General features: G+C 47.5%; 1 protein-coding gene across 1 annotated transcript in view; it reads right to left on the bottom strand.

Moving 5' to 3' along the window:
- Window positions 1-1,863: 1,863 nt before the first annotated feature.
- LOC144155133 (glutamate carboxypeptidase 2-like) overlaps window positions 1,864-22,253 on the bottom strand; it is a 94,547-nt gene continuing 74,157 nt past the window's right edge. The window contains exons 15-17 of the mRNA XM_077686395.1: window positions 6,042-6,123; window positions 2,229-2,324; window positions 1,864-2,103 (exon numbers count right to left, since the gene is read on the bottom strand). Of these exons, the coding sequence (XP_077542521.1) occupies window positions 1,899-2,103; window positions 2,229-2,324; window positions 6,042-6,123 (383 nt within the window). The 3' untranslated portion in view covers window positions 1,864-1,898. The remainder of the gene's footprint in view (window positions 2,104-2,228; window positions 2,325-6,041; window positions 6,124-22,253) is intronic.

Here is a 22,253-nt window from a genome sequence, read left to right as displayed (position 1 = left end):
TCACCGAGAGTTGTGCTCTTAGTATGTGGGTGCGGGGATCGACAGTAGGAGGGTTCATTGGTATGAGGTGTGAGTGTGCTATAACGGGTAAACGTCTGGAAGTTTCAGGAAGGCTTAGGTGGTTTCACAGATTTCTCCTAGCCAACTATATTCCATCACTGTGGAGGAGGAGCAGTAAACATTATTTGGACTAGTACTAGTTTTTTTTTGTTGCTAGTCCCGGCTGCAGGGCCATGGAAGGGCTTCTTGGTCCAGGAGTGCCTGGGCTGTAACGGCTGCAGGCGGCCGTGATTGATCAGGGAATTTTTTTGCGATGGTGCGAAGGGGCGGAGGGGAGGGGAGGGGGGGGGGGGGGCGACTGCCGTTGCCGTTTCGCAGGGCGTTCCAGTGCAGTGCTCGAGCCGTGGGGTGGCAAATTTGCGCCTGTTGGTAGACCTTTTCTGATCAATAAATCAAAAACGAACACGCCCGTGTGTATAGACTTCGGCGCACGATGAAGATCCCCCTCCTACTACGGGGTGCGTCATAGTCAAAATGTTGGGTAGACGCTTAAAACCTCAGCATTTTTAATTTTTTTACAATTGTCAAAGATATTTAGGGGCTGGGTGTAATGGTACGGGGGCAGTTGCGCCTCCTAGGAGACATGAAAGACATACAAGCGCCAACCTGTGTATTTCGTGCCTCCGTCTACGTCCGTTTAGCGCCCTATGAACCAACTAGCTTAACAAGTTTTGTTAAGTCCAACGATCCGCACTAGTGGAAGGGCCGAGTGATATGTTTGCCTAAAGCTGCTACCCGTGGCATCGTGGCTACACAAGTCAACCATACTGCGCTCACACTATATTACTGCACTTTTGGACTTCAGTGCAACGTGCGGTTTTGCACTCGCAGCTGAGCGTTTCACTTGCCCAAGTCAACCTGTTCGCTTGAGGCACCATTTGTGAATACATCTACGTATAAATTTAAATTTGATTTTATTGAATGCTAATTCGCATAAAATTGCTGCAGCCAGATTGCTTTTGCAAGCATCTGTTCTCACCTAAACGTGCCCCCGCATTACAACGCACTAGGACACGCATCTCACGTTAATATCTAAAGGAGAACATTTGTAAACTGCTTGCATCGAGGTTAAAGGTGAAAAATGAGCGCTGGCATTTTTGTAGCGCAAATTCTTCTCTTCTCTTTAAAATGTCGCCCCAGTAAATTTAAGAGGTTTACCTATGCTAGTATCGAATCAAAAGCACGTAAGAATGGGTTGTCAGAAGTGTAACTATACCCATGTTTTTTTATATAGGAAACGATATTAGGCAATGGAAAGCGCATTTAATGCCACCATTAACATGGTAGTCACTTTTGTGCGTGTGTGTGTGTGTGTGTGTGTGTGTGTGTGGTGGTGGGGGGGGTGCGGGGGGGTTTATCTGATGGTACCCAAAATTGTGAGATGGCTATTTTTGGGCGAAGGGGTCTAAGATTTGGCGGTCATAGCCCGATGAAACTCCGATGGGGTCTGTCTGCTGCAGCCGCGGAGAGAGCGTTCATGGTGCCCGTGCATAGCTCGCCTTGAATTCAGCCTGCACCTTACAACCGTCAAGGGGTCCGCTACGTGGGCTCGCCTGACGTAGCGTCTTACAAAGGGTGCACGCACGTCGCGAAGCCACGTACCGCCTCGGCTGGCTTGCGGTGGCGGATCGTAGACGACCGGAGACCCCGCAATCGAATCAACGAATCGAAATGTAAAGCGTCACGAGCCCACGGAGGTGACCGCCGTACCATCACTCGTGCCGGCGCCCGCGGCCGAGCCCCTTCTCGTCCTTGCTCCTAGGTATTCGGCTAGGGACAAGCAGTCGCAGTGAGGCAAACAAGGCAGGAAGAAAGCCGCCGATGTTTATTGCCGGAGCTCAGATGAGGCCGTCGTGTTCCATGAAGCGCACCGCCTGCATGAGAGCGTACACCGCCAGGGAAATTTGGCGCTTCAGTTCCGACTGGAGAGGCAGTCGGTCTCCTCCCGGTACGGTTGCCCGGCAGTCTTCGAGCGCATCTCGAAGCGCCGGGTAGGCCACCAACTTCTCATGGTCAGTGTCGGACGGGCCGTACACGACGTTCCTGCACCAAGTACGCTTTCGTTAAAACCAAATGGAGAGCGAGCACACACACACAAAAAAAGGTGCTTGGTGCTGAAAGTTTCAGCAAGTACGAAACTTAGCAGCTGCGGCGATTCTCGCGCTTACCTCAATTTTGCCGGGCCCATTTTTTTGCCGGCCTCCTGAATGAAGCAGCGCTCCACAGCCATCATCTTGTCGTTGTATCGTCGAACCTCCAGTGGACTTGGAACAGAAATAACGCCATTAAGCAACTTAACTCCTTATCGAAACATTACAAAAAAAGATGTGGGCATGTCCCGTTCGAGTAGTCCCCAGAAAAGGAAAAGTTAAGCCAGAATTTAGCGGATCCCTGCACAGCAGATATCAAGAAAATTTAATCCTAATAAGCACTGGAGATTTTCGTGTATGTCTCTCTGCAATTAGAACAGAAATGACAGGGTTAATCCCTCTTTTGAAGGAGTTGGTGCGGATAGAAACAAAAGGGCTTGGGCGCTTGGCAGCAGCTCCGTATATGTGCTGCCGAGTCCAAGCAAAAACAGCAATATTCATTCAAGATCGCTTCTACGCTCTCTTGCCACACGGATGAGCCCACTCCTTTAGGTGAGCATATACAGCAACATAAAACGTAAAGAGACAGGATAGTATGCTCACGGCCATACGAATATATAGCGGTACTACGTAGTGTAACATCTTGAACAGTAGGATTAGATGTTTCGGATTACGCCATCGGGGTGCAGCTGGACCCAGGGACGTGCAGTTAAGTGTACGATACTGTGGTTACCGCACTGACCGACAGGCACCGAAAGGCAACCTGTGAGCCGGTTTTTATCAAAATCAGTGAAAATCGAAAAGCTTCTAATCTGAGACGTCTATATGAAGAGGAAAAACCCAAGCTTTGGGCCAGTCGTATTCTAGTTTGCTCGAAGATTTTGGTACCGTGTTGAACTAGAAAGCAAAAGTAACAAAAGCAGGAACTACGGAGATAATAATAAAAAAAGAAACACTTAAGCGGATAATTTTCGCCAATCGTGAGGTTTGCATGACCTCCCATTTTTGAAACAGAAATTTTGAGAATATTCGCAGCATATTCGCACGGCAACGCAAAAAGCAATCTGCTTCCCTTGATTTTCTCAACTTCCCCGCCTCAGGACGAGCGTGCGTAACCTAGCAGGGGCCTTAAAGGAGCCATGAAGAGAAAACACAAGTTTGGTTCATTCAAAAGATTGTCTCGTTAGAATCATACTGACACCACTTTTAACGTAAACTTCGCTCAAATAAGCTACATAATTAGGAAAAACGGGAATGGTCATGCGACCCACCAGCTCAATTCCCGCAACAGAACCTATGTCGTCACATGAGCTAAGCTCTGCGATTGGCGGAGGCTGGCAGAAGCAGACGCAAATTAGGCAGAACTTACAAACTAGACGAACGAGCGATTTGCGCTTAAATTTAGGGCACATTCTTTACAAAGCAATAAGAATGATGGGACAAACAGTGGAAGTTACGAAAGCACATGTAAACATAGAAGTACTGATGCGTTCTGCTGTTCGTACTGCGCACAGCATGCTTGGTTTAGCTGCACAGCACTACGAGGCTTGGGGTTGTCTCAGACGACACTGGACGATTGACGCAAGCAACGGTGTCTTACGTGACCCCATTTGTCGAGCGAGCACTGTTTCAGGGAACGAATATTTTCTCCCAGAACAAGAACAAGCCAGGTTTAAATGCGGGCAAAAACAAACCAAAGGCTTGCCACGGTATGGTGGCGCCATCTAGGTTACGGAACGTAAAGAAACGCGGGAACAAACCAACACCGCTGTACAGGGTGGAGACAACCTTTGAACGGTCCCGTGCCGCCGCGATTGGGCCAACGGGCTCAACGCGTTATTCTTTTCGTTTCCCACGAGACCTAGCAACGCGAAACAGGCAATATGATTCAAACTTCTTCAGTAAACCGCGTTGCGGCGATAATTTTAGCGCGGTTTTGACACAATGACTTGCTTCGGCGGCGAGCGAACAACCGAAAATGGCGGCGCCAGCGTATACGTGTCTCTACCCTGTACGGCGGATGCGTGAATGAAGGTACTCTAGGCTGCAGAGCGGTCGGTTCCAGTGATGTCACTTGGGACCACGAAAACGCACGATTGAGCGGGAAAATCAAAATTTTAACCTAAATTGTTTAATTTCTCAGTGAATAAAGCACCGTTTGTATCCGGACAAGCGCCGGGGGCACTATAAAACACGAAATCTTTCGAATAAAACCAACTTGCATTTTCTCTTCATGGCTCCTTTAAAGGGGCCATGCAGACAAAACACAAGTTTGATTCATTAAAAAGATTGACTCGTTAGAATCGTGCTGGCACCACTTAACGGACACTTCGCTCAAATAAGCTATATAATTAGGAAGAAAGGAAATGGCCATACGACCCTCTAGCTTATTTCCCGCAACAGAACGTATGATGTCATGTGTGCCCAGCTCTGCGATTGGGTGAGGCCGGCAAAAGCAAACGCAAATTAGGCACGGCTTATAAGCTTGTCGAACGAGCTATTAGTTCTGCAAGTAATGCATATTTATTTTACAGCAGTAAGAATGGTGGGGTAAACAATGAAAGTTACGAAAGTACGCGTATAAACATTGAAGTACCGATGTGCACTTCAGTTGGTAGTGGGCGCACTATGCTTGTTTTAGCTAGGGTGCCTGTATGTTCCTCCTCGCCCAGGGGCGGCGAGGAGGAACATCCAGGCACCCTAGTTTTAGCTGCACAGCAGTCCGCTGCTTTGGAGGTGTCTCACATGACACTGGCCGATTAGAGTAAGCGACATTGGTTTACGCGACCCTGTGTGTCGAGGATCCCTAATGTTTCGCGAAATGGTTACTTTCTACAGTAACAAAAACAAGCCAGATGCAAATACGGTAAAAAACAAAGCAACGGCGGGCAACGGTCCGCGGCTTACGCGGCTAAGTATTATAGCGCCATCTGGGAGGAATCGCGGTAAGCAAGGCTGCATAGCCTAAATGATGCTCTGGAAGTTCGTTTGAATACCCGCCTTTGTGACTTCATAGCAGACGTCACGAAAACACCGTTTGGCGGGAGAATTAAACCTAAATTGATTAATTTCTCAGTGAATACGTCATCATTTGCTGCCGGACAAGCGCTGGTGGCACTATAACACGACATCTTTGGAATAAAACAATTCTTGTATTTTGTCTGCATGGCCCCTTTAAGGAAGGCGCTTACATGAGAGAAATCACCGTCAATACACATGCCCACTTTATTCAGTAAGCACTAATTGCTTTTGCTCCCGAAAGAGTTGGAACGGAGCTGTGTTACTTGGTAAACGTGTAAAATGATGGGTCACTTCACAACAAGCCCCAATGAACACCAAGTTCTTTCAGGTATTGATATCAGGTACCAAAGAGCACTTATTTCAAGGATTACTTCTAAACAGCGAAAACGCGGAACCCTGTCAAGTGGCGAGGCTGCCGAGAAGAACCTGCCAGAATGAAACCCAGTCAAGCTGACATAGGATAAACTTTGTTCCCCCCAGAACATTTACACCGAACTTATACATAAGGTTGGGGAGGGAGGGGGAGCATGTTAGACTTCTATGCATCACATTAATTTCACTATTCGTAATTGCCGCAAAAAGGTAGTCGACGATCGGCGTCGATACAACGTCAGCTAGACAAGAACGAGTTTTTTTTTTCTTTTTTGTTAACATTGCGAGTTCCATAACTTTGGCGCTCGTCTATAGTAGCGCAGTCCCGGAATCCTCCCTGTTCTGTGGACAAACACTATTGAGAGTGCCGTCCACTGTGCGCGCGTGCCTGCGTAGCCCTTCCTTTTACTCATTCTGTATTAACCCAATGCTCGTATTGCACCTCCTATTGCGGGTTTTGCGTGCTCTGTCGTGGTAAACAAACAAAACGATGCTTACTTCTTCATGTCGATTCGTGAAAGGTCTCCCTCGAAATAGCTCAGTTGGCTGGTGAACATTTTCACCGCAGCACTGAGGGTTTCTGAAATTTAAAAAAAGTAAAAAAAAACACGACAAAATTTTTTTCGTGGGTATCGTAACGGTAAGCTCGTCCAGGAAAGAGCTGCATGCGGCAATCATTATTAAGTGCGCAATGACTGGGAGCTCATTTTTGTGTAGCACGGGCTACACCAGCGGACCAGTTGTACACATTGCAGCCGAAAGCCGAACAACAATGTAAAGATCCGTACATTTCTGGTTTAAATCGCAACGAAATACGCGCGTTTTCCCTCCGGGCTATGAAGTACAAGCAGAGAGACTGGATGCCAGCGCTGCCGTACGGGCACACGCGCGTGCATCGAGACACCCTACAGGGCAGGCGAACGGAGCACATACTGCGTGCGTCGCAGTTTCAAACTATATGGCGTGCGTAGATCATAGAGTTTCATACTAATATATGCTAGAGGGAAATCTGGCGGCACTGTCTAGGGGAGCCGCGCTTCGGCGAGCGTTCCGTCATGTGCCGGGCAGGCAGGCACGTTCCACTTGTCCTTGGCATGGCTCATGAACAGGCTGAAAAGTTGGCCCTGACTGCAATAAACCAACAATATTACTGTATAAGGTTTATTAATTTTTTTGTTATTTTAAAATTTAGACTCCAAAAAGAATAATTTGTCAGTGATTATGTAAGCTTCATGCACGACGAACAAGGAAAAAAATGTTACCCTTTTTTGTTGATTTTGGCTTCGAGACAAAAAAGAAGCCACATGGCTAGCTAAGCCAAGTAGGCGAGGAACGTCACTAGCGGCAATGGCGCCGCTTACGGTCGCTCGCGACTGCAGTGACAGATTTCCCTCTAGTATATATTAGCATGAAACTATGGCGTAGATACATAGGGTTTCTTAGTAAATATACTAGAGAGGAAACTACACCTGGGAATACATGTAGTAGGGGGGGGGGGGGGGGTTATGGGAAGACCCCTGCTTCGGGCTTTGGCTCGGTATGACAATTGGATTCTTAAGCGGTTTTTTATACAGGCGCTTGCACCCGTCCTGTCCTATCTTGTCTGTTTAACTGTTTTACGTGACGTTTTCTTATTTCTTCAAGTATGAACCAACTCGCTCAGCAACAAGTTCTGTTAAACTGTACCTGACGGTCGGTGCACCGGTTCACTACGAAGGCGACGTTTTCGTAGGCATGCTCAAAAATATTTCCAAGCTTTTTAAACAGTTTATTATTTGAGTTTCCTCCCAAATTTTAACGTTGTTAGCCACCAGCTTGGTCTGGAGAATAGTAGGCACAACCGTTCCGCCAAAATACGCTTTACGTCCATTTTTTTAAGCTTTAACACAGCCTGTTTTATTTTCCACTTATATAATGACACACCATTCGTTGCATTTTTATGGCACTGTGTTCGAATATACGGCCACTAAAACGTTTCTATGGAGGCCCATGACGACACAGACGGCCTTGATATGAGTCGCATAGACGCTAGCGCCAGCTCCTCTCTAGTGTATATTGCAAGAATCTATGCGTAGCTACAAGTCCCATGACCGCTGCGCCCCCAACCTTGGGTTGCGCCACAACCGCCCGTTGGAAGCGCTGGCTGTACAACAAAGCCTGCGCACAGGTGCGCACAATTCAACACGTCGAGGCACGTGCGGCACGACGACGTCATGCTACTGAGGCTCGCTGTTTTATCGTTGGTTAAAGGTGGCACCCCGTATGCTTCCGGAAAAACACGTTCTGCGCGCTGTGCTCGACTGTTGCAATACAACGCGGAACTCCCCAATGCAGCTACGGTTGCCCGCATGTGTGGGATTGGAACAAACTGCTGCACCATATTTTTGAGTCTCGAAATGCACTAAAATCTCTTGAAAATTAATTTGAAATGTGACTTATGTTACTTGTGAATATTTTCTATATTTGTCAGTTTTTTTTCTCTACACCTGTACGGCTATGTAAATGGTTATATTCTTATCGTTGTAACACCTCCCACTCCTGCTTGGGCCATTTTTTGTGACCTGCTGTATTTTATAAATAAATAAATAAATAAATAAATAAAAACACCTGGTCAGAAAGCACGCTCACGTTCTAAAGGAACGGCTTTTTTGTGAGTGGGTGCTCATTCCACCAAGTAAATGAATTTTCGATGCTAATGCATGACGTTGTCAATGCGAACCGTTTCTTTCTCCATACATTGGAGCGAAACAAATTTGTGAATTGTAATAATCCATTTCATGAGAAAGCCCTCTGCGGAGTAGCACCCAAATGAAGAGGCGTGACGCTTCTAGCCTGACGCCTTATATTTGCAAAATAAACGCATAATTGGTCAAGTTCGCATATGTGACAGTTATAATAGCGCAGATGTACAAGACTGGTACCTTCAGAATAGATAGAAATAATTGAAAAAAAAAAAAAAAGAACGCTTGACTCAGTTACCTAGCAGTGCATTCGTGCTCTGTTATGAAGCCGGCTTAAAAGCGACTCAGTGTATAGAGCAGAGCGGCTGGAACGGATGCTTACGCATCACTGTACAATTCCCAAAATTTCTGTCGAGAAACAGTGCGTAGACGAAGACGAGAGAGGAATTCACAAACGCTAATGCCGTCTCGTCTACGCCTACGCCCCGTTTATCGTCCTAATGAAGCAGTGCCAACTAGCTTAAGTTCACGCCTTAGAACTTGTGTACAATTTCTTTTTTTGACACCGGTCCAGATTCGAGGCGCGTGCGAGTAGCCGTCGTTAGCGTCCTCACCCGTGCAGTGATGTCGGCGTCATTTCGGTGGCTGCGCGTGAAGCGATTTTTAGCCTGCAGCGTAAAGCGGGACCAAGCGGTCCCTTCACGCAGTATAGTCGGATTATCGGCTGGATAGACGCGTCTGGCATCGCCCCACTACGGCGGACAGTCGCGTTACGGCGAAGAGTGCATTACGGCTGAGCGTCGCAACACGGCGGAGAGTCTCACTACGGCGAAGAGTGCATTACGACCGAACGTCGCAACACCGCGGAAAGTCTCACTGCGGCGAAAAGTGTGTTACGGCTGAACGGCGCAACAAGGCGAAAGGGGGACAGTTTCAGCCGTTCAGCCGTTCAAATGATCGGCAGCTAGTTTCGTTCAGCATTGTCGCAGCTGGGCGTTACGTGCAAGAGCCTGCATATATATGTTTACGCGTCTTTTAGAGGTGTGCACGGGCTCGGGCTTACCCGAAAGCCCGGGCTCGGGCCACCCGACTTACTTTTCACCCGGGCCCGGGCCGGACTCGGGCCGAAATGTAAATGCTTCGGAAGGTCCGGGCCGTCCTGACGCACAGTGAAGCAATACTTAGGTTTTCTATGATATCACAGAAACTACATGTTGCTGACGCGGTAAAAGCACGGGTCAGGTTTCTTTTTACATTCCACGGGACTTATCGTTAGGCCCTGAGGCACATGTGGGCGTATGGCAAGCCGGTAAGTGTGAGAGATCTGCAACTGCATGTCTTGGGATGAACTGAGCAACACATGCGGCTCAGCGACACACCGCATAGGGAAGTACAACGAATGACAATTCAGCGTGACTAGTTTCAACCTCTAAGTTCGGGCGAAAACAAATTTTCAAGATGGAATACTTTGAACTGCAAACACTGCTAGAGAAACCTGCGTCTCCATCTGTTTTCTGTAGCAGTTGCGTTCAGAGTTGCGTTTCCTTCTCTGAGCCAACAAAAGTGAAGCTGTCAAAGACAGGTGACACTTCAACTTTAGTTTTGCTCTTTGTTTCGGCGGGAAAACATCGTGGCAAGCGTAGCTGGTGGTAGAAGGTGGCCTGTGCCCTCGGGCGTCGTGGCCGGCAGACGAAGACGAAAGGAAAAGCGCAACAGGGGAGTAGGGTGGTTTAAATGCGCCAACAGCCGCCTAAACAGCAACACTTAATATGATTGAAACTTTATAGATAAGCGATATGAGTGGGTATAGAACGTAGTGAAGCGGCAACGATAAAATGTGCATAAATGCACGCGTGTACTTTGCGTCTCGATAAAAAGAAGGGACCGAGTCCGGCAGCCCTATATACTCTTGAGAAAAGGAAACGTATACGGACGAAACAACAAAGCAAGTACACACCATGTTTAAACAAACACGAACCGGTTGGTCCCCTGGCATTTCCCCTGGTTCCATTTCTGGATATAAATCGCAAGAATCAGGTTCAAATGCCCAAGGTGCCATTCTATTTTTAATTGCTTGTTTTAATGCATTTAAGGCACATTATGAAATTCTACACAAAATGCCGGGTGGTTTTGTTCCCTTTAGGTGAGCTCCAGCTCTTTTTTTTTTTTTTTTTACTTTTCAGTGCTTTGGGTCATTTCGGTTTCGGCTACTTTTCTTGAATATTTTTCAATATTACCATGAATTTGTCCGTGGTTGGGGGTTGTGGGGGTTTTTGGTTCATCTTTTTTTTTTTAGGTTGGGCGGTTCGGTCACCTTTATGTCGGTTTCAATTCTTTCGTATGTAGCTGAGCGAAGGACAGCTGCGGTAGGGATATGTGCATGATTGTTATGTTTAATTGGGGTTGTTTTGCCCGTTTAATGTTGGTTTTGCCTGTTATTTCTCTTACGATGCATTTTACCGCCTTTAGGTAGTTTTCGCTTTCAAACGTGCCCCAATAAGGCGCGGGCCCCTACGGTATTTGGGGTCATAGGAAACACGCAGCCGGGCCGGGCCGGGCCGGCCCGTCGGCCTTCGTCGGGTCGGGCCGGGCCTACTGCGATAAGCACCGGGCCCGGGCTGGGCTCGGGCCCAAATTTTCGGCCCGTGCACAGCTCTGGTGTCTTTCCCGCATTTTAATTGTTTTCGGGCACTTGTTTTATTTTTTGTTTGTTAACTGATCGCTCTCAAGCATATATATATTCCACGTTTTTGTATTACAATAATAGCCACTATATCATCAACCCTGTAATGCCTCAACCCTGCATCAACCCTGTAATGTAATGTAATGCCTCCTGGCCCTTAAGGACGAATAAATGAAATGAAATGAAATGAAACCCCGCGCGCAATATCACTTAGTTGTATTCTTCAGTGTTTTTAGACTGCTGTTCAATCCCTCGACCCGCTGCCTCCTCCGGTTCTATCTCACTACGGCGGACAGTCGCATTACGGCTAAGAGTGCATTACGGCTGAACGTCGCAACACGGCGGAGAGTCTCACTACGGCTGAAAGTGCATTACGGCTGAACGTCGCAACACGGCGGAGAGTCTCACTACGGCTGAAAGTGCGTTACGGCTGAACGTCGCAACACGGCGGAGAGTCTCACTACGGCTAAAAGTGCGTTACGGCTGAACGTCGCAACACGGCGGAGAGTCTCACTACGGCTAAATGTGCGTTACGGCTGAACGTCGCAACACGGCGGAAGGGCAACCCTTTCAGCCGATCAGCCGTTCAAATGATCTGCAGCTAGTTGCGTTCAGCATTGTCGCAGCTGGGCGTTACGGGCAAGAGCCTGGATATATATTTCGGCGTGTCTTTCCCGCATTTTCATTGTTTTCCGGCACTTGTTTTATTTCTTGCGTATTTCGCGTGTTTATTTTTTACGGCTGAAGTAGTGGTACGGCTAAATACGCGTTTAATTTTTAAATACGTATTATTTATAGAAGAATTTGAAGTATCGAACAATATTCCTTTACTCAAAAAAGGTCTCGCGGGGTTTATGCATAATTATCGCCCCAAATCTATCCTTTTCTTCTCAGATAAGGTTTAAAAAAAAACCTAATTGAAACCAGCCTTTTTCGCCATTTTAAAAACATCCGCTTGCTCCCCCTTTCTCGGTTAGGTTTTCGTGCTGTCCTATGGACTAACATTATGACTGTGTGCCAAACAGACAAAATTAAATCGTTCATTGACCGCTGTGACGCTGCTGCTGGGTTTTCTTAGAGTTCTCGGCAGCATTCGACAAAAGGGACCATGACATTCTTTTCATTTTGCTTGAGCGTTATGGGGTAACAGGTCCTGCCATAACTTGATACGAAGCCGTCTACTAATCATGCAACAGACATTAATTTCTACAGGAATATCATACCCTGTCACAGTTACTAGAGGAGTTCCACAAGGCTTGATCTTGGGCCCATTGCTCCTTTTAATTTAACAAATGATCTTCCTCTCTGTTTTAATTCCTCAATGCATACTGCATATAGATGGCACCACCGTATTTAACTGCCATCAAAATAGCTGTGCCTTGATCCAAGTGCTAAAGGCTGACCTGTTTTCCTTCCAACTATTGCGTCCTCTTAAGAAATTATCTTAACGTACCTAAAACTTGCTTTTAGATGCGAAGCAGCTTATGGAGATGACACCGGAGCATGAGATCAATTGGGTTTAATAAAACAAAATGAGTGGTTAACAAATGGCGCAGGATGGACGAAAAGTGGACAGAGAAAACCTTACAGCATTCAATCTTTCAGTCAATCTTTCAAACAACCCGCCGCAGTGGCTCAGTGGCTAAGGCATTGCACTACTGAGCACGATGTCGCGGGTTCGATTCCCGGCCGCTGTGGCCACTTTTCTGATAGAGGCAAAAAGCAAAACGCCCGTGTGTTCGAGATTTCGGCGAACGTTAAAGATCCCCAGGTGGTCAAAATTAATCCGGAGCCCTCCACTATGGCGCGCCTTGGGGGTTGTGGTTTGCGACGGGAAAAGGAAACGAAATTCACTGGGGATATTTTGAGCTTCATCGCCTGTGTTGCATCGGCGCGTAAAACCATCAATCAATCAATCAATCAATCAATCAATCAATCAATCAATCAATCAATCAATCAATCAATCAATCAATCAATCAATCAATTTTTCAAACAGACAATCTTACAGGCAATCTTATCGCTCTTACGAAATCTTTGACCGGCATTTGTCGGCGATTCAGGAAAATGCGCATGATTCTGTCTTGTGCAACGACTGCTTTTTTTTTTGCGTTGGCGGCTTCTGGCTTTGGCAGCTTCTGCCACAATGTGTATATTTTACAATAGCAATCTAAATACACTGAAGAACACAACTAAGGGATATTGCGCGCGGGGTTAGGGTTGATGGCATAGTGGCTACTGTTTTTAATGCAAAAACGTGGAAGATATACGTTGGAGATGCTATTAATTAACAAACAAAAAATAAAACAAGTCCCAGAAAACAATGAAAATGCGGGAAAGACACGTCGAAATATAAATGCAGGCTCTTGCCCGTAACACCCAGCTGCGACAATGCTGAACGCAACTAGCAGCAGATCATTTGAACGGCTGATCGGCTGAAAGGGTCCCCTTTCCGCCGTGTTGCGACGTTCAGCCGTAACGCACATTTAGCCGTAGTGAGACTCTCCGCCGTGTTGCGACGTTCAGCCGTAAAGCACATTTAGCCGTAGTGAGACTCTCCGCCGTGTTGCGACGTTCAGCCGTAACGCACATTTAGCCGTAGTGAGACTCTCCGCCGTGTTGCGACGTTCAGCCGAAATGCACTTTCAGCCGTAGTGAGACTCTCCGCCGTGTTGCGACGTTCAGCCGTAATGCACTCTTAGCCGTAATGCGACTGTCCGCCGTAGTGGGACGATGCCCCTCCTCCGACCACGAAGACGACGAGGCAGTAGTAAAAGGGACGAGAGCTCGTGCATCGAATCTGGCAGGGGACGGTTCGGAAGCTAGCCGCATCGCCAATAAACAGTTTTCTTACGCCTTGAGGTTCGCTTTTCGGCACTCGTGGCTCAACATTTTTTGGTGCCGAAACCCGGGACTATGGCCGGGACCTTCTGAGTGCTTCGAGGAGACCGAACATCATGGAGAAACTCAAGTGCAAGCGAGCATCGAGGCGGGCGCAGAATACCAAGCTTATCAACGAGGCAAGTGCCATTCTGATGGACGACATTTGCACTTCGGTAGACCAACTGACGTTGTTATACGAAAGGCTTAAAACGAACAACGGCGAACTTAACAAGATCAACAATGAGCTCGAAAGCTATATCGAGGACGACGCGTTCCAGGCTGAGTACAACAGCGTGATTGAGTATCAAGACCACGCGACACGCATCCTTACCGAACTGAAAAGCAGAAGCACTCGTTTGTCACAGTCTGCGACAGTCATTTCAACGACTGCTGAGAACCCGAATCCTCAAGTCGTCGCTACACAGAGAAAAGGAGCAAGCCTTCCGAAGCTGACCATCGCTCCTTTCGACGGGGATTTGTGCAAGTGGAACGAATTCTGGGAGCAGTTTGATCAGATGATCAACCAAGACAGCGGTCTTACTGTCTCCGAGGAATTCAATTATCTTTGACTCTTTTTGAAGGGAGAGGCTGCCTCAACTGTCAGCGGTTTACCAACGACAGAAGCTTGCTACAAGGATGCTATCGGAATACTAACAAAACGCTTTGGTGACAAGACGCGTCTTGAGCAAGAGTACTTCGCCAGACTGCGCATGCTGAATCCCGTCAAGACATCCAGCGACACAGTGGGGCTTCGCAAGCTCTACGATTATGTGCTCGTCAATATACGAGGCATCGAGACTCTGGGTGCAAAGAAGTCATCGTTCTCATCCATGCTCTGCGACATTCTTTTGCGGGCTCTACCCCATGACATTGTCGTCCAGTACCACCGTACGTCTGCCGCCCAAGCATCTACACAACGTACAGACGCCTTTCAAGAAGAGACTGACCTGGACCGCCTGTTGACGTTTCTTGGCATGGAGCTGGATAGCCTAGAGAAGAGCAGTTTTAAGAACACAAAGGGCCAGGAGCATATACTAGGTCATACCGAAGGCAAGGGCTTCCATTTCCGTGAACAGACAGCGACATCGTCCGTATTGCACAACCACTCCAACAAGACGGCCGAGGGCTGTGCCTTTTGTAAGTCGACGCAACACCTGACCGAAATCTGCAGGGCAGATATTTCTTTGCAGCAAAAGAAGCAACTTCTGGCCAAGGGCATGAGATGTTTCCGCTGCACATGGAAAGGGCACCGAGCCCGACATTGTCGTCGGAAAGTGTCATGTGGTAAGTGCGCCGGCCGTCATGCTTCAAGTATGTGTAATCCCGACAGAAGCCGTTCACGGCACGACGAGATACCGAGGGAACCGATGCAAGTGCGACGGTGTGCGCGTCCTTTCAAGGGGGCAAACAAGTGGTCGATGAACAGCGGAGCTCTGTCCTTCAAACCTTTCGAGCCTGGGCAGTTAGTGACGATGCACATATTTCAGAGGAGTTTTCGACGGCGGCAGCCAGCGCACCTTTGTGACAGAGGAACTATGTGCGCATCTTCGGCCGAGGAGCATTGGTTTCACCACGATTGCACTGGATACGTTCGCTAACGCGAGGACCCAACCCCAACCACCTACAAAACGTCGTGTTGTAGAAATCCGGCTACATAGCCAGTTCACGGACAGTGAAGTTCTGTTGCGGGCAATTGTGATACCCCACATCTGCCACGACATTGAGGCGACTTGCATGGAGTCATCCTTTGTGGCGACCTTTAAAAAATCCGGGAAAAACGCCGCTGATGAACTGATGCAGCCGACCGTCGTAACTACAGGTGGCATAAGCGTGCTAATAGGTTCAGACCAGATGTGGACAGTGCTAACCGGAGGAGTCTCGAGATTTGAAGAAAACGAAAGCCTAATTGGAATGAATTCCAAGTTCGGATGGACCTTCCAGGGTACCACAACCGCTTTAGCAACAACCAGCAAAACCTCACGCATGATGGTTTACGTGCTAAGAACACATGCAGTTGAGTCAGACGAGATTGTCCGCTCATTTTGGGAGCTTGAGAGCATGGGTATATCGGAATCGATCGATGAATGCTTCCAGCAAAGCACAACCGTTCAGCGCTTCGAAAATACCATTCGTTTCCTAAATGGGCGGTACGAGGTTGCTCTACCCTGGAAGGACGGCTTCGAGCTCTCTAACAACAAGCAGGTTGCCACCACAAGACTGCAACGACTCTTATGCAGGCTGTCCAAGAATGATGTACTGCTGAAAATGTATGACAAGACGATCAGAGAGTACCTCGAATCAGGACACGCTGAAGTAGTAGAAACCCCTCCGTCAAACCCAGATAAACTCTACTACATGCCTCACAGAAGTCATTAGAGAGCAGGCCCTTACCACAAAAGTGAGGATCGTGTTCGACGCGTTGTCACACGCCAGAGGGTGTAAGTCACTCAATGAATGCCTTGAAAAAGGTGACAACTTGTACCAAGAAATGGGAAAAATTCTCCTCCGGTTCCGGACTCACCCCATCGCCATCATGGGTGACATAGAAAAAGCCTTCCTTCAGATATCTATCAAAGAAGATGACAGGGATGCATTCCGATTTCTCTGGTTTAAAGAAGGAAGTAGCTCACAGTACGTTGAGGATGAGCTCCAGGAATGGCGAATGACTAGAGTTCCGTTCGGAGCAACATGTAGCCCATTCCTGCTTACCGAAACAATCCTTCACCACTTAAAGAATACAGTTGGAGAAAAAGCTGAAACGGCCAAATTGCTCAGCGAGTCATTCTACGTCGATGACCTGGTCACTGGTGCCGCCACAGAACAGGAGGTCATCAAGGTTTGCATTGAAGCGCAAGAAATCATGGAGGCGGCAGGAATGACACTGAGGAAGTGGACGACAAACTCGGACCAAGTCAGGGAGTTTCTGCAGCAAGAACAAAGGGCGGCGAGCAAGGAAATGGTTGTCCTTCAAGAATTCACGATAAAGGTCCTAGGAATCACTTGGGATCCCGCGAAGGATATGTTCAGTTTTGTTCTGACTAACCTGATGGACTTTTTGAAATCAAGAGCAAACACAAAACGCTTTGTCTTGCAGACGGCTTCGCGTGTTTTTGACCCACTCGGATTTGTTGGCCCTTTCACCATAGCGGCAAGGATGCTCTTTCAGAAGCTTTGGTCACGCGGCATCGCTTGGGACGAAGACTTACCGCCAGATCTGCAATGTGAATTGGACGAATGGGTGCGTCAATTACTGAAAATCAACATTGTCACCGTTCCTAGGTGTGTTGGTGGAACCTTCGCCCTACCAGAAGAATTAGAGACACATGTTTTCTGCGACGCAAGCCCGTTAGCATACGGAGCTGTTGTCTTTATCGTCACAAATCAGCCAAGACAACGACATTTTCTAATTTCAAAATCACGCGTAGCTCCGATCAAGAAAGTAACCCTCCCTCGACTAGAGCTTTTAGCAGCATTGGTTGGAGCAAGACTTCTTACATACGTGGCCAAGGCTCTTACGAGATTCAAAATAGACTACAGGTTCTGGACAGACTCTACGATCCCACTGACTTGGATTAAGAGTGCGTCGGTCAAGTGGAAGCCATTCGTCGCGAACAGGGTTAGAGAAATCAACGAAAAGACAGATTGAACCAAGTGGAGGTATTGTCCTGGAAAAGACAATCCGGCAGACCTGTTAACTCGTGGTGCATTCATTGAGAAAATAATATCAACCCAAGCTTGGTGGCATGGCCCTGCATGGTTAATGGATAAAGATGTTTGGCCATCGCAAGCTGTCGACTGTACCACTGAATGGGAACCCTTGGAGGCAGAAGCGGTAACCGTCCAAATCGCACCCGTTACTGAATCGGAAGCACTGGAACCACTTCTTGATATTGCTCGATATAGCAAGCTTCCTTTGCTGCTGAGAGTCACGGCGAGGGTCATCCGCTTCATAAACCACTGCCGACGCCTCGAAATAACCTCGGGCCCAGTGACAGCTGAAGAAATGATACGGGCCGAAAAGTACTGGGTCAAGCTGGTTCAATCTCAAGCATATATAAAACTGAGGTCGACTGCCTTTCAAATGACACCGCTTTAGAGGGCTCATCACCAATCACTGAACTGAATCCTTTTCTGGATTCCGATGGTCTACTTCGAGTTGGAGGTCGGCTGTCACGACTACCTGTTCCAGAAGAAGTGAAACACCCAATCATTCTACCACCATACCACCGTTTGTCGGAACTGATTATAGTAAGATCCCACCTTCAAGTTATGCACGGTGGCGTGAGGGACACGTTAACTCAACTGAGAGAACGTTACTGGATTCACAGAGCTCGATCCTTGGTCAAGCGAGTCATCCATGGCTGCTACCTGTGCAAGCGGTTCCGAACACGGCCAGGCAGTGCTCCCGCTGCCCGTCTTCCTGGTCACAGCTTGTCATCGACTAATCCTTTCGAAGCTGTGGGGATAGACTTCGCAGGGCCACTCTACATACGGTCCTCTAACAACGCCAAGAGCTACATAGCTCTTTTCACATGTGCTACATCAGGAGCAGTGCATCTGGAACTGGTCAGTTCGATGACCTCAGAAGCATTCCTGATGTGTTTCCGGCGTTTCGTATCACGGAGGGGCCTACCTCGAGTCATTTATTCAGATAATGCCAAGACATTCAGGAAAACATCTGACGTCAAGCGACTTTACAGGATGTTCCTACAAAGACGGCGTCGCTGGGCATAAGTTGCTTGGAGGTTCATCGCGCCTGACGCCCCTTGGTGGGGCGGGTGGTAGGAGCGTCTCGTGAGAACTGTTAAGACAACACTGCGAAGAATTCTGGGTAAAGCTCTTCTCACCTTCGAAGAACTAGGAACAGTTCTTACCGAAGTCGAAGCTGTGATCAATTCTAGACCATTAACATTCATCGAGTCGGACATGGGTGAACCGTGTGCGTTAACGCCCGCCGACCTCCTGAGCGGACGAAGGTTTACAGCTATACCGGATGGGGCATCGAATGTCGCGACCACTTCAACGCGCACAGACGCTCTCCGAAGGCAACAGTATAGAAACGACTCACGGAAAACTTCTGGACAAGACGACAGAAGGAGTACCTCCTTCAGTTGCGATCAGCCCATTTTACAGCCCGAAGGATGGCAACAGAATTTAACGTGGGGGACATCGTGCTCGTCTATGCTGAGAAAACGCCTCGTCAAATGTGGAAGCTGGCTCGGATACTAGAAGTCTACAGAAGCGTGGACGGCCGTATCCGCTCGTGCAAAATCAAGGAGCAGGATGGTCTAGTCACCACCAGAGCTATCCAGAGACTCTCCCCATTTGAACTTGCCGCTACTTAACACCTTTGCCGGGGCCCGGAGTATGTTCAATCCCTCAACCCGCTGCCTCCTCCGAAGACGAAGACGACGAGGCAGTAGTAAAAGGGACGAGAGCTCGTGCATCGAATCTGGCAGGGGACGGTTCGGAAGCTAGCCGCATCGCTAATAAACAGTTTTCTTACGCCTTGAGTTTCGCTTTTCGGCACTCGTGGCTCAACACTGCTATTGTCAATTATACACCACCTTGTGGCAGAAACCGCCAACGCCAGAAGTAGCCAACGCAAAAAAGAGCAGTCGTTGCACAAGAAAGCATCATGCGCATTTGCCTGAATCGCTGACAAATGCCCGTCAAAGATTTCGTAAGAGTGATAAGACTGCCTGTAAGATTGTCTGTTTGAAAGATTGACTGAAATATTGAATGCTTGAGTGTTTTATCTGTCCATTTTTCGCCCATCCTGCGCCATTGTTAAGTGCTCCTTTGCGAAAGAGTGCAAAGATAGCATGCATCACTAAAACAACACTCAGCAGAAAAAAGAGGGAAATAAAACAAAAACCTAAAAAATATTACACTAAGAAGCAAGTACACTAAAAGAAATAAAACAATTGCGATCCATTCACAAAATGGGATATGAATGCCATATTCACAAAACGAATTCAATCAAACGTGAAGTGTTTACCAAAATGTTCTTAGTTGTTATTTAAAAACGCAAGTGAATTGGAAGATTTCATATGGAATTGTCTAATTCCAAAACGAAATGGCGAAGGATTGAATCACACGTTTGCCGTAGTTAGTAGTGTGTATACATAAAAGTAGCAAATTAAGGCGCTAAGCAAAGTGCGTTGAATTCGGATACCGATAATGTAGCCATAACGTTGACGTAGAGGTAAAACGCGACGCTTATAGAACAATAGGGGAGAATATGCTTGTAGGTGGGAGAATGTAATAATGCGTAACACTTGTTGCTGCAGTGTTCTTAACTGTCGATGTGAGTATCATGGGTACCGGCCCAGGAATAAATGCAGTAACTTACGTGATTGTGGACAAAAACTTAATACAGGGTTAGGAGTGTTCGCGAGTTGAAGTACGGCTAACTCTAATTAAACTATGATGCCAAATCAAACTTTCTTTGATATGGAAAGTACGTGCTCATAAAATCTAAGGGGAGATTCCACCATCATGCCCTTCTTCTCACCCCCTTCCCCCAACCCTTAAAAAAAAGTACTGCGGCGACGTTCTGCCTCGTCACCTGGAAACTAAAGGGAGTGGATGGCTAAAGTTATTCTTGAGGGAACTGAAAAGCAAAAAGCAAGTTTTAGGTACGTTAAGATAATTTCTTAAGGAGATACAATCGTTGGAAGGAAAACAGGTCAGCCTGGAGCATTTGGATCAAAGCACAAATATTTTGATGACATTTAAAGACGGTGGTGCCTTCTACATGCAGTATGCATAGAGGAAGTAAAACAGATAGGAAGATCATTTGTGAAAATTAAAAAGAGCAATGGGTCCAAGATCGAGCCTTGTGGAACTCCTCTATTAACTGTGACAGGGTATGATGTTGCTGTAGAAATTAAAACGGTCTGTTGCCTGATTAGTAGGTGGCTTTGTACCGAAGTTATGACAGGACCTGTTATCCCATAACGCTCAAGCTAAATGAAAAGAACTTCATGGTCCCTGGTGTCCAATGCTGTCGAGGAATCTATGAAAACGGCAGCAGCAACGTCACCGCGGTCAATGAACGATTTAATTTTGTCTATTAGGCACACAGTCATAATGTTAGTAGATAGGACAGCTCGAAAAACAAACTGAGAAAGGGGGAGCAAGCGGAGTTTTTTAAGATGGCGGGAAAGAATGGTCTCAATGAGTTTTTTCAAAACCTTATCTGAGAAGAAAAGAATAGATTTGGGCCGATAATTATTTATAAACCCCGCGAGACCTTTCTTGAGTACAGAAATATTGTTCGCTACTTCCAATGCCTCTAGAAATAATACGTATTTAAAAATTAAACGCATATTTAGCCGTACCACCACCTTCAGCCGTAAAAAATAAAGACGCAAAACCCGCAAAAACTAAAACAAGTGCCGGAAAACAATGAAAATGTGGGAAAGACGCGTAAACATATATTCAGGCTCTTGCACGTAACGCACAGATGCTGAATGAAGCTGAATGAGCCGTAACGCACTTTTCGCCGTAGTGAGACCCTACGCCGTGTTGCAACATTCAGCCGTAACGCACTTTTCGCCGTATAGTGAGACTCTCCGCCGTGTTGCGACGCTCACACCCACAGTCAGCAGCCTTTAGAATGCTTCAGGCCGGTTCCTTCCCAACCAGGGGCCGGTTTAGCTTATTTCACCCGGACATTGACCCTCACTGTCCCCTCTGCGACGCAGCTTACTGTAACTTAGACCATATGCTATGGCAGTGCCCGGCGTTACAAGAGGACGCCGAACTCATCACAGAGGAAGAATGGACCATGGCGCTCCACAGCGAAGACTACTACACTCAACTCCGGGCTGTCCAGAAGGCCTGCGTTAGGGCGGAGCTCCTAAACCTCCCGCCACCCGCGCAGGTGCGGCCCGCGTCTACTCTGGACGGTCCTCTGGGCCGCTAGGTTAGACCTTCCGGACCTAATAAAGTTCAATGTCCGTCTGTCTGCGACGCTCAGCCGTAATGCACTCTTCGCCGCAATGCGACTGTCCGCGGTAGCGAGACAGAACCGACGCGTCTGCCCCTCAACATCGAACGCTCGGTGGAAGATGAACGCCAACGTTGGCGTTGATCATTGTCTGGCTGGTTTATGTTTCGAGCCCTTACTACTCACAATAAAGCGGCAGCACGAACTCCTAACGTTCTCTCGTGCTGAAAGATTGCCGTAAGGTAAAAATTGCGGGATGTAACGCGCTAACGCAGCTTGCGCGATGAAGGGCGTCGTAGTGCAAGGCTCTGGATTAATTCGGACCAATCGCATACAGCACGCAGGCGCCTTTGTGTTCCCACTGTATATAAAAAAAAGCCTGCAAAATTTCTGCGACTTGTCTGCAAATGCGTAAGAATTCTTTCGCTCTTCTTTAGTTCATAAGTTCTTAAGCATTCTTACGACGTATTTTTAGTTCATTTTCATTTTCGTGTATAGAGAATTACCCA

The sequence above is a fragment of the Haemaphysalis longicornis genome, unplaced genomic scaffold (genome assembly GCF_048455015.1).
Source record: "Haemaphysalis longicornis isolate Haplotype H1 unplaced genomic scaffold, Haemaphysalis longicornis Haplotype H1 scaffold_1, whole genome shotgun sequence".
NCBI classification, from domain to species: Eukaryota; Metazoa; Arthropoda; class Arachnida; order Ixodida; family Ixodidae; genus Haemaphysalis; species Haemaphysalis longicornis.
The sequence above is the reverse complement of the archived record's forward strand: the minus strand, read 5'-3'. Positions and strand labels throughout refer to the sequence as shown.